Source organism: Nicotiana tomentosiformis, chromosome 5 (assembly GCF_000390325.3).
Source record: "Nicotiana tomentosiformis chromosome 5, ASM39032v3, whole genome shotgun sequence".
In the NCBI taxonomy this organism is placed as follows: Eukaryota; Viridiplantae; Streptophyta; class Magnoliopsida; order Solanales; family Solanaceae; genus Nicotiana; species Nicotiana tomentosiformis.
Window position 1 is genome coordinate 78,850,619 of NC_090816.1, and position 12,816 is coordinate 78,863,434.

Here is a 12,816-nt window from a genome sequence, read left to right on the forward strand (position 1 = left end):
TCAAGGTGAAGTTCTAGGCCTAATGAAGCCCTTATCCAGCAAGTCCTTCAACTGCGCCTTCAACTCTCGCAACTCTGCCGTGGCCATCCTGTATGGAGGGATAAAGATCGGCTGAGTGTCAGGCAACACATCAATTATAAACTCAATCTCACTTTTAGGAGGAAGGCATGGGAATTTATCTAGGAAAACATTTTGAAATTCATTGACCACGGGAAGTGATTGTAGAGTAGGCGGCTTCGTCTCCGAATCTCTAACATGAATGAGATGATAAATGTAACCTTTCGAGATCATCTTTGTTGCCTTAAGATAGGAAATAAACCTACCTTTCAGCATAGAAATGTTCCCCTTCCATTCAATGACGGGTTCACCAGGAAACTGAAACCTAACCATCTTTGTACGACAATCAACGTTTGCATAACATGATGCCAACAAGTCCATTCCCATTATCACATCAAAATCAACCATTTCTAACTCAAATGGATTCGTCGAGGTTTGACGACTACAAATCATCACTATGCAACCTCTATATACCGTTCTAGCTATCACAGAATCTCCTACCAGAGTGGATACTGCAAGTGGTTTACTTATCAATTCAGGTTCAATGCCAAACTTATTACCCACAAAGGGTTTAACATATGATAATGTATATCCCGGATCAATCAACGCATATACATATAAGAAAATACAGACAATATACATGTAACAACATCTGGAGATGACTCGAGATCATGTCGACCTGCTAGAGCATAGGTTCAGTTTTGAGTATCGCTCGAACTCGGCACTACACCTCTACTTTTACCACGACCCTTCGACTGTTGAAAACCTTGTGTTGGAGGATATCCAATCGGCTTCCCCATACCACCACCTCCTCTATTAGGACAATACCGCATCATATGGCCACACTGCCTGTAAGCATAGCACGCATCGGAACCTCGACAACACAGTCCAAAGTGGGCCTTGCCGCACTGATCACAATGGGGTGCTAGGGGTCTCGTCTGACTAGTATCCTCATGATATTGTGATCCTGATGCCCGCGAGCTCTGCCCTGGAGCAGAATAGATAGATTGATCATACCAAGGCCTCTGAAACTGTGGAGGAGAACTAGCTACAGGTGTCGCCGAACTCCTCAAAGACTAGGGCCTGAAACTATATCTGAAGTCACCAAAATACCCTACGAATCTCATCCTCTTATGCTGGCCCATATCCTGCTCCCCATCTACCCTTTGTTGGCGCTTACGATCCTCTAGTGTTTGGGAATAAGCCAGTATACAGAAAATATCCATGCCCTCCACCAAGGCGGCTATCATGCACTCATTAATAAAATGTAGTCCCAACCCGTTCACGAACACGTGCACCATATTGCTCATCTCAACCACCATATGGGGAGAATACCTTGCTAAAAAATCAAACTACATACTATACTCTCGCACACACATATTACCTTGTTGAAGGCTCAAGAACTTATCAGCTCTAGCTCGTCATATCTTAACTGGCAAGTAGTGACGAAGAAAGGCCTCAAAAAATTCCTTCCACACAGCTGGAAGAGCTTTTGGACCCCTGGGTCTCTCCCAACTATCATACCAAAAAACTGCTAACTCCCGTAACCAATAAGAAGCCAACTTTAGTGCCTCATTATCACTAGCATGCACAACCCGCAATGTACGATGAACCTGATCAATAAAGGTCTGCGGGTCCTCCTTGGGGTCTGATTCGGTAAACACTGGAGGTTCTAGATTAATAAAATCACGAACTCTCGCACTAACCAGTCTGTCAGCAACACCGGTATTCTGCCTCTGAGCCTGAGTAGCTACCAATCTAGTCAAAAGCTGCACTGCACTCCGCATATCCTAGTCTGTAGTGCCAGACGGAGAAAATGGAGGTGCTGGGTCCCTTCTAATATCCTCTGGAGGGGACAGGGTAGATGGGGTATGAGATGACATCTTGCTCAGAGCCTCACTTTGTCCTGCTCTGGCCGGAGACAACTGATTGGTACCCTCTCCCATAGCTGTATCAAGCCGTCTACTAATCGCTTGCTTCCTAGTCGAAGGCATCGCTGAATGAAAATAAGGTGAATATTAGAGAATAAAACTTACGACTGAACTCTATGCAAGATCTAGATTTAGAAGGAAGGTAACAACCCTAGATGTCATGTAGGATCCTGATTATAAATATGGCGCGCTACACATCCATAATCAAGACTCTACTAGACGCGGCTTATAGACAACCCCTAGGAATGACTTGCTCTAATACCAAGTTTGTCATGACCCAAAATGGATGGCCATGACTGGCACCCGGGCCATACCTGCCGAGCACCAAGGTACATTATATCTAACCTTTCTTATTATCTATAAAGGCCGATGAGATCAACATAAATGGCAGACATGAATTATAGGCAACCGACAATGGTAGATAATGGCATGAACATATATAACATGGGCCGACAAGGATGTCATGAAGCTATATATAAGGTACGAGCCGACAAGGCTTCCATGATAGACTATACAACAGAAACTAGCCGACAAGGCTATCCAAAACTATACATGAGATGACACCTATCTATGAGCCTCTAAAGGAACATAAGTGTTGTAACATTGCTAGAATAGGGCCCCGTCATACCCATAATGTCTATAATAAAAATGCATGCCAAGACCACGACAAGTCTGGAGAAGGTATCTCGCTAATAACCAATGAACTAGGTAACCTACTATGTTAGGGGAGCTTCATCTACCTGTCTATCAGGAACTACAGCACGACATGCAGCGTCCACAAATAAAAGGGACGTCGGTACGAATAAAGTACTGAGTAAGTAAGGCAAGAAGCATAAATAAGAGCAGTAATGTAAAGAGGGATAGATAATATACAACCTGTAACATGTGAGTGCCTCTGAGGGCGACTGACATGAAATGCATGATACACACACACAAATATATATATATATATATATATATATATATATATATATATATATATATATACCTTTAAAACATATGCCTATGTGGGTATAATCATCATCATATCGTACCCGGCCATAATAGGCTTGGTAAAAATATACCCGACCATCATAAGGCTCGGTAGAATCGTACCCGGCCACGTGGAGCTCGGTAAAACCCAACTGATCAGTATTTTCACAAAAGGTGCTGTACCCAACCGACTATAGCGCGACTCGGTAGAGTAAAATAGATACATATATATAATGCATGCTGGACTCATGGAATCACGTTCTAAACCTTTCGGAGTGACATAAGGTCGGTAACCTCCGTATACGTTATTAGAGCTAATTCATCATCATGATTCTTATATGAATAAGGAAATACAACAACATTTGATACATAGGAATAAGAGAAGCAACATCAACATCAATATTTCCATAATAAGGGAAACAATGTGAGTACTGCTAGCTTCTAAGAGTGGAGTATCTTTGGAATCTCATTCGTTACATTATGTACAATTGGAGTCATGCAAAAGAAAGAAGGAGATAGCCTCACATACCTTGTATATACTGCCCACCCTCAAGCTATGCAAATTTTATGGCTCCTTAGTCTACAATAAGAGAAATGATACTATCGTTATCATTTAAGTGTCCTAACTATTATATATCGACCACAACCTATTTTACGATGCAACGGACAGCACCTCCCCTATTTATATGACTTCCCACAAGTTACAACAATCACCAAACAGCCTAAACAACATCAATAATAATCATGTAGAGTGAGGTTCCTTACCTTTACACAGATAGAACAACTCCAATTTGAGCGACTAACAAGCCTTTCGATAGATATCTCACAAGTTCTAGCTTCAACGAATTAGCCGTAACTTGGATATGCTTAAATACATGTAGAGTAAGAGGTTACTTACCTTTACACAGATAGAACAACTCCAATTTGAGCTTACTTCACCACGAAATATCCTTCCAATGCATCCACAAGAACAAGGAAGCGAAACTAGTAATCAATTCGGGTTTCTCGGCACTAGAATCACTTTGGAAGACTTAAAATCACCTAGCATTGATATGAAAACCTTGGGAGAGTATTTTACAGAACTTAAACCACTTTAAACAACCCCCCACATGATCTGGAACCACACCAAAATCAGTAACCACAAGAAGAACAAGAAACTCACTAGCGCCACCGGATTCCCAATACTTGATATGTGTTGTTTGCCCTTTGTTTGGGTCTTGGATCATGAGAGAACTTTGATAGGAAGTATTAGTGTCTGAAAAGAGTGAAAATTAATAAGTTAAAATGGGATGTAGGGGTCACATATATATCAAGATATCTCTACCACCTAAGTGGGTCCCATAGGGAGTTGCTTGCGTAGCCTCGCAAACAAACAAATATCTCTCTACTACGATGTTGTATCAATAGATAGTTTAATATGTTGGAAACTAGACTCATAGATCTTCAATTTGGGTGGGTGGATCACCCTGTAGTTCCAAGTACGTTGAGAGAAAGCCTTAGTAACATTAGACCTAAAGTTTTAGTAAAATTATGAACGTAACTTGCGACAACTTTTGTCGACTTTTATTTCATAACTCGCTTGACTTCAAAACCTATGATACGGATATTATATGGTTCAAATACGGTAAAATACGACCTCCTTAGAAAATTAAGAACCTCTAGTTTTACCCAAAAATAAGGGTTACAACATCCTTGATTCGTTTAACTTCTAACTTCTAATACTTGTTAACCACTCTTATACACCCCTGTATCATTTAAGACCAATATGATTACTTCTTATTATCTCAAAGATAATCTCTTCCTAGATTTATGTCAACTAACTTACAACATGATCTAACGTACGCGAATATGGGTTGTAACAATCACATGTTGTGCTGACTGCTTCTGCCCAGAAGTAGTTTGGTAGAGAATGCTCCAGTATCATGGTTCTAGCCATATCTTACAGAGTTCTATTTCTACGTTCAACTATCCTATTTTTCTGAGAAGTTATGAGTGTATCCTTGGTCATTGCAGAATTCCTCAAATGATCTGCTTTCGAATTGTCCTCCATGATCACTCTAAATAGTTGAGATAAGGTACCCCTTTTCTATTTCTATCTTTTTGCAGAAGATCTCAATGTTCTTCAGAGCTTCATCTTTGTGAGCCTAAAATATTACCCATGTAAAACGTGAGTAGTCATCAACAATAACAAAAGCATACCTTTTTCCTCCTATACTGGCAGCTCTATTAGGTCTAAACAAATCCATATGCAAGAGCTGAAGAGGATTGATTGTGGAAACAATATCTTTGTGTTTGAAAGAACTTCTAGTTTGCTTACCAAGTTGATATGCATCACATACATGATTTCTAGAATAGTTGAGCATAGGAAGGCCAATAACCAATTCATGCTTAGATAGTTTTTCAATCAAACGCATGCTAGCATGACCAAGCTTTTTGTGCCAAAGCCACAGATCATCATATATGGATTCTAGATAGATATGACTATCCAAATTATCAATGCAATCTAAAATATAGATATTTCCATACCTTTTTCTCAGAAGGATGATTTTACTTGATTCGTCTTCAGTAGCACACCCAGATTTCTTGAATTTCACTTCATATCCAGAATCACATAGTTTATTGATGCTTAGAAGATTGTAGTTTAGTCCGTCTACAAGATAAACTTAAGTAATTTCACAGTTATTGTTAAACGGAACTGTTCCGGTACCAACAATTTTGCCTTTTGAGTCATCACCAAACTTGACATTTCCTCCATTAATTTTGGTGACTTCTTTGAATAGATTTTTGTCGCCCGTCATGTGACTAGAACACGCACTGTCAAGATACCACTTTCCCTTTTGACTTTTCCTGTGGTGTTCCTCACTTATTTCACCGCGTGCCCTGAAGCAATTTTTAGTTTCTTCTTTGTTGTCATCGTCTGATACATCTTCATCAGTCCAACAGCCAGAGTATTTGTTCATATCATTTTCCAAGATGGTCATGGAACATAAATTTTCTATTTCTTCATGATCTGAGTTGTCTTCATCACTCCAGCTTCCGAAGGATTTGTTCTTGGTAAAGCCTCTGGAGACTTTCCTTTTGAGTTCTGGGCATTCAGCTTGAACATGGCCATACCTTCCACATTCAAAATACTTTCCATCATTTTTGTCTTGTTCATTGAATTGTCTGGTTCTTCTGGATGACATTCTTCCCTTTTTCGTATTTCTATATCCTCTCATCAGTCCATTCATATTTCTCGAGATCATAGAAATTTCCTATTCTAGTGCCTCTGCATCATCATCATCATTGTCATTTTTAGTTCATTCAATTGTGGTTTTGAAAGCAAATATTTTCTTATTTTCTTCCTGACCACGTTTATTGAGATGTGTTTCAAAAGCTATAAGGTCTCCACGTAGTTCATCATATGATTGTTTATCCAGATCTTGAGATTCAAGTACAACTACTTTTTTCTGCCACGTAGTGGGCAAACTTCTTAGGATATTTTGAACTTGTTCACCACTGGAACATGGTTTACCAAAAGCTTTCAGATCTCCAATGATTTTGCTAAATCGTGCTAACATTTCTTCAATAGATTCACCTTTTTTCATCTGAAAGAGCTCATAGTCATGAACTAACAGATTTATCCTTGTTTCTTTCACTTTGCTCGTTCCTTCATAAGTAACTTTCAGTTTATCCAACATTTCCTTAGCTGTATCGCAGCTTGAAATTTTCTCATATTCTTCTCCACCGATGGCACTATATAACAGATTTCTTGCCTTAGCATTGACTTGGATTACTGCCATTTGTTCGTCATCTATATCTTCTGGATTAGTGGATGTTTGTCCTTCTGCTTTTTTGTCTGACTTTGCTGCTGGAAAGGGATAGTTTCCCTTCTTGATTATGCACCACACTTTGACATCGTAGGACTTTGCATATATTTCCATGCGAACTTTCCAATGGGAGAAGTGTTGTCCATTGAAATATGGCAACCTTACTTGAGATGTACCTTCTTGAAATAGTGCACCAACAGTTACTTGATTTGACATGATCTTTTCTCACTTGCTATTAAGTAAAAGGGTAAATATATGAGACATGCTCTGATACCAATTGAAAGTACAAGAAAGGAAGGGGGGGGGTGAATTGTAACTCTTTGTTTTCTTTTATTGGGTAGTTGACTAATTTTATTGTTAGTCGACTGAATCCTTTACGCGAGGTAGATATGAAGTAAGTACAGAAAGTAAATTGCAGAAAGTAACTGACACCGGATGTTTTATACTGATTATAATTTAATGTGAATCCTACTCCAGTCCCATTGGGTTGCAAGGGAGTTCTCTTCTGAGTATTTGAAATCTTTGGTACATGTATGTTGATGTTGTTATACACCAACAGTTTCTTCACTATGTATGTTCTTTTCTTAATTTTGATACAATGCCTCACCAGTTATTCTTTTCTCTCTTTCTTCTCTCCCTAGTTATACAGTAAATATAGAATACAATACAATACTTGTTTGGAGTAGAACAAAAAGATTGGTAAATGGTTTGATCAAAGTATATGCTTCCGTTGAGCCTCTTGTTGTATATTTGTGATTTGAATGCCAGTCTTCTCGGTATGACAGATCTTTAGATGATGGTCAACCCAAGGGAATTGATCCTTAGAATCAATATTGATTGATTTCTTCCAGGAATAAGAGAGTAACTTTCTATACTTGGTACCTGAAGATTGGCGTGACAGTCGTTGCTTCCTTGATGGACGTGATTTATTATCCAACCCAAATCTTCCATGCAGATTGATTGCTGTGCCATACGCAAATAACTGGAATCAAATATTTGTTCTCCTTGATGCTCATAATCATGCCACGATTTATTCCTTAATCCTTGCTTCTGAATCTGTAGTAGAATCTAATTCCTTAATCATTCTTTCTAGAACTTGGACAGTATCTTGATTTCTTCTTCATTCGTACTCTTCCACGTTGCTTTGTGACTTCCTTCTTTGGAGTTTTTTTCCTGCAATAGAAGTAAGTTATTTTCTATCATTAAACATATATCTAACGATACTTCCACAAAAACTCTAAACAAGTGTTTCAAAGATGATTACGAAGCAACAAAACAAAATCCTCAGTCTGAAGAGTAAAATAAAGAACACATTACCAACAAACGACACGACACGACATCTCCCTTATTGCTTTTACTCTCATTCTCACAACATAATATAATAACTAGCACGGAAATATCCTTCATACATATCCTCACTTTCTCTCAAGCGTGGTAATGCCCTTCGTGCAATGATATTGATATATGAATAAAGCACAGAAACACCTTTCATGTACAATCACTCTCTCTCACACAAGCACGGAAACACCCTTCGTACAATTCACTCTTCCTTACAAAGCATCTGACACGACCCAAAATCTATCCAGTCCTGATGACACCTTGCCCAACCCGTTAGGTAAACCAATTAGCATTCAACACAACTCAACTGAGAATAATAAGAGAAAATGAGTAAAATAACTGAACTTCAATAAAACTCCCAAGGATTGGTAGTACAAGTCATGAGCTACTAAGACTTTAGATTTACAAAGCTAGTATGAAACATAATTACAACATCTTCTTGAATCTACAAAAACACAACTCAAATCTAAAACTACCAAGAACAAGTGGTAGCCATGTCCGGACAACGGGTACATCTTCAATGCCAGCTCCCACCATGTGCAGCAATATCAGATCCAAGATCTGCATGCAAGGTGCAGAAGTACTGTATGAGTACAATCGACCTAATGTACTCAATAAGTAACAAACATAACCTCATGTTGAAAGCAGTGATGAGCTCGGAAGAATGTTAGAGTCCAATACCAATGGCCAATAACAATAACAACAAATGATATAATGATGACAGTAACAACAAATAGCTCAAAGGAATTATCATGCTTGGCTCATTCACAGCTACGGGAAAGTAGACATGCTTTTCAAGTATAACAGTCAAGACCAAATCTTACCACTGAAAATAAACTAAACATTTGTTTATAAAAAAGAAAAGTGTTTTCCAATTTACAATATCAGATAAGACTTTGTGTTTACCAAATAACATGAGGAAAGTACATCTCTATGCCTCCATGTCAATCCACAGGTCAAGTCATCAAATGTCACATACCATTTAGCATGAGGAAGATATATCTCTATGCCTACATGTCAGCATACATGTCAAGTCATCAAATTTCATATACCATCTAGCATGAGGAAACTATGTCTCTATGCCTACATGTCAAGTATACATGTCAAATAAATGGTTTCACAGTGATATCATCAAGTACCCTCACTCTCAGCCCACTCAAGATGCCTGGCTCAATGCCTCCACTCCATCACAAACACAAAATCACTCAGTACTGTACGGATGCCTGGATCAAAAGCCCCACACGAAGCACGTGCATATATATCATTGTACGTACACTCACTACTGGTATGTCAGACTCCGGAGGGACAGATCCTACCCAAGCGCTAATCAAAATCCAATATGGCCTGCTATGGCGTGCAGCCCAATCAACATAATGATAATAATAATAATAATAATAATAATAATAATAATAATAATAATAATAATAATAATAATAATAATAATAATAATAATAATAATAATAATTATTACTTTATTTTATTTATAATTTGGATAAACATTTAGCCTAAATGATAGGCTAAATAGTGTTGTGTTGAACTTATGCATACTAGTCTAATCTTAAAACATATTTTGTTGCTAGGTTTATACTGTATCACAAACTGTGCAACCCGTGCATCAATAATCAACAACTCAAATGTACCCAAAGATGGAAAGAGAATCAAATGAGAGAACCATCCTATAAGCTCAACGGATACCACCACAAGCGCAAAGCTATAAACCCACCCCACAAGGGAGAATCAAGAGACATGAAATCTACCCAAAGGATCATATCCCAACATAACTAGATGCGATGCGTGGCCCTATCCAAACACCGGTCCACATGAAATACCTCAGGCCATAATGCTCAAAATCAACAATCGTATGCAAATCAACAACAAACACACAAAGTGTATGACCATAACCATGGAGAAATGGATAACAAAATATACTACCAACAGGAAAGACCATAACCAAGGCGCAATAACCCATTCAACACTCCAATAACCATCTTGCTCTAATTTTGCCACAAGGCCCAAACAAAACGCGTCATGTGTGCAAATAACCAACCGATCACAACCCATTGTAGCATTGAAGAGTAACACACAGAACATTTTAGAACATGGACAATCTCAACTCTAACCAAATGACACATCCCTCAACTATAGCAGTGCTGAGTCAACAAGTCTGACCCCGTGTAGAATACACATCCTAATTAGGCCTACCAATAGGCCCCAAATCAACTCCGGTCATCCACAAATACACAAATAACCCTCCAAAAGTCCACAATAACTTAACCATACATACACTATCAACTATCTAACTTTGACCATACCTTCACAGGCTGCAACCATGCAACAATCTACCTCTGAGAACTCCTAATCTCCAAATGCCTAGAATACCAGAATCACCATATCCGATCCCAACTCAGCCACTCAAGCGACTGACACATCCTTCATACACAATTATCCCTTAAGATATACTTCCGAAATTCTTCTATGCCACATAGAAAAATCAGAACATCAGTAGTCGATCAACTAGGCGAGTACCGCAATATCAATAAAGCATCTGTAAGTTAAAATATAGTGCGCACTCTTCTCAGGTGATACCAGATAGTGCCAGCATTCTTCTAAACAACAGAAACCGTCCATACTATTTAGAACTCATGACCTTCCCGTCGTAACTGAACCGCAAACTTGCACATGTAAACCCCAATCTCATACGACACACCTCATCTATCATGCCATCATATAAAAAATACGAGAATTCCATTATTAACATTGAGTCACAAGCAGGATACATACTCAATAAGCTAGAACCTAACATTGACCCTATCTAGGAGGAAATGACAATGCGCAACAAACTCCCCATTCCTTTAGAAAATATCTATCTCAAGTCGTGGTACAAATCATCGAGAACTCTTCGAAACCTTTTGGCACAAGACCAAGCCATCAGGATGTATCCCTCTATCTCAACAAAGTCATGCAAGTTGCCAAACCCAAGAGTATTGCCATAAAACACCGGCAAAGCCTCACCTCATCATAGGAACCAAAAGTACCGATCATATCCATTATCGTGCTGATCCAACCTACTACCAAGTTGTCCTATTTCTCTGAGTTCCTTCCTAATTGCCCTCAAGTTGACACTTTCTCCCAGTACACTATGATCATTAACCAAAGCTCCCCACAAGAGATCCTAGCATGAAACCACATTGCCCTGAAGCCCATAAACTACTATATTACCTCATAAGCACCTAAAATACTGCATTCGAGATACCCACTCTAAAGAGAAACCTTATGTGAATCTAAAGTCATTTCCTTAATCTCTCTGATACTAAAATATAGAATCCATAATGATGCAGAAATATCACGAGAACCGACACCATCTAATGAAAATCTTAGATCTTAGCCATTTACAAATCCGGAAATCCCTCAAATATCGCATTTGATTCTTGGATCCATGAGAATCTTCTCGAGATTCATCCACTATGCTCTACTCTCCATTGTACCGCCAATACGAGCCGAACGACTTGTGCTCCATTAGCACACAAACACCTTAAGAAGTAGCTCACATCTCTAAGAAACTGAGTGAATCCCTATTCCATGAACACTATCTCCACCTCGAATATCACGCCCGAATCATCCCAAGATTTCCACATATCCGCAGAGTGTTAACGTCATGCATCCAAAAATTTCCTTACTCGAGTCATCCTCGAAATCAACCTCTTCAATTCATAACCGATCCACAAGTATGCTTCAGACCAAAACTAATATAACAAATAACCATGCAATTAAATTGTCAGTAGCAGACTCCCCCACTTGGATTGAATCCATAGAATAAAACATCTGATCTCCCACAATACCCTTATTCCATAACTGCCATAATCATTCACTGTAATTCAACAAAGTCCTGCCTGAACCCACATAGCAATCCAAACCTCCTCAAGCTATCCAAACTCAAATTGCAACATACATAACTCAGTGGTAGAAAGAAACTCTCCACATAATCAGCATAAGAACCACACAACCTCAGATCATCCCGCAGGAGATAACCCACCAACTTAGCCTCAACCTGACATCTCTCTACGCCCTGCCATAGTCACAACCATTATGCATTTACTAAATCTTCCCGAGTCTAAGATCATCAACAAAAAATAAGAATCTACTTCACCCAGCAAATAAACAACATGAAAGATCCCTCAACAAGCTCATATCTCGAGACTGCACAAAACATCAAGACAGAAATCAATCACCCAATAGTCCTTTTCACATCCCAAGAAAACTCTTCTCATCACATCCAAATCCATCTGAACACATCCCGCAGTCATATCATACTAATCATATAGCCATCCAACCACTCACCGAGCCATAAATCCTACTCCTAGGGACACTACCGGACATATAAGTCCAAAAGCATATTCTTACACAACTGAAACTACCGAGCCCAAGCTGCGTTCCAAACCTGGCCTCAAGTCCTCTAGACTAGCCCATCACCAAAGCACAGAAAACACATCTCGCACATTATCCATTGATTCACAAGTCGTTGATGCACAACTGATACCGAGCGCTCACATAACATATGAGTGATTGGAAGAATTTCAAAGAGATACACTTCAAGCTGAATCAATGTCGCACAATAAGGAAAGAAAGATGGGAAGTTTATCCTAAATGTCAAGTAGCCTCTCAAAGATAGGTATGGATGTCATCATATCGATATGCAAGACTCTACTAAA

General features: G+C 38.9%; 1 protein-coding gene across 1 annotated transcript; it reads right to left on the reverse strand.

The window, feature by feature from the left end:
- LOC138892626 (uncharacterized) lies at positions 1 to 465 on the reverse strand. Its single transcript, XM_070176361.1, has one exon. The coding sequence runs from the start codon at positions 463 to 465 to the stop codon at positions 1 to 3; it is 465 nt and encodes a 154-aa protein (XP_070032462.1).
- Between the last annotated feature and the right edge of the window lie 12,351 nt (positions 466 to 12,816).

Excerpts from the sequence above, each read along its gene's own strand:
- LOC138892626 (XM_070176361.1), bottom strand. The coding sequence starts at position 465 with ATGGTTGATTTTGATGTGATAATGGGAATGGACTTGTTGGCATCATGT.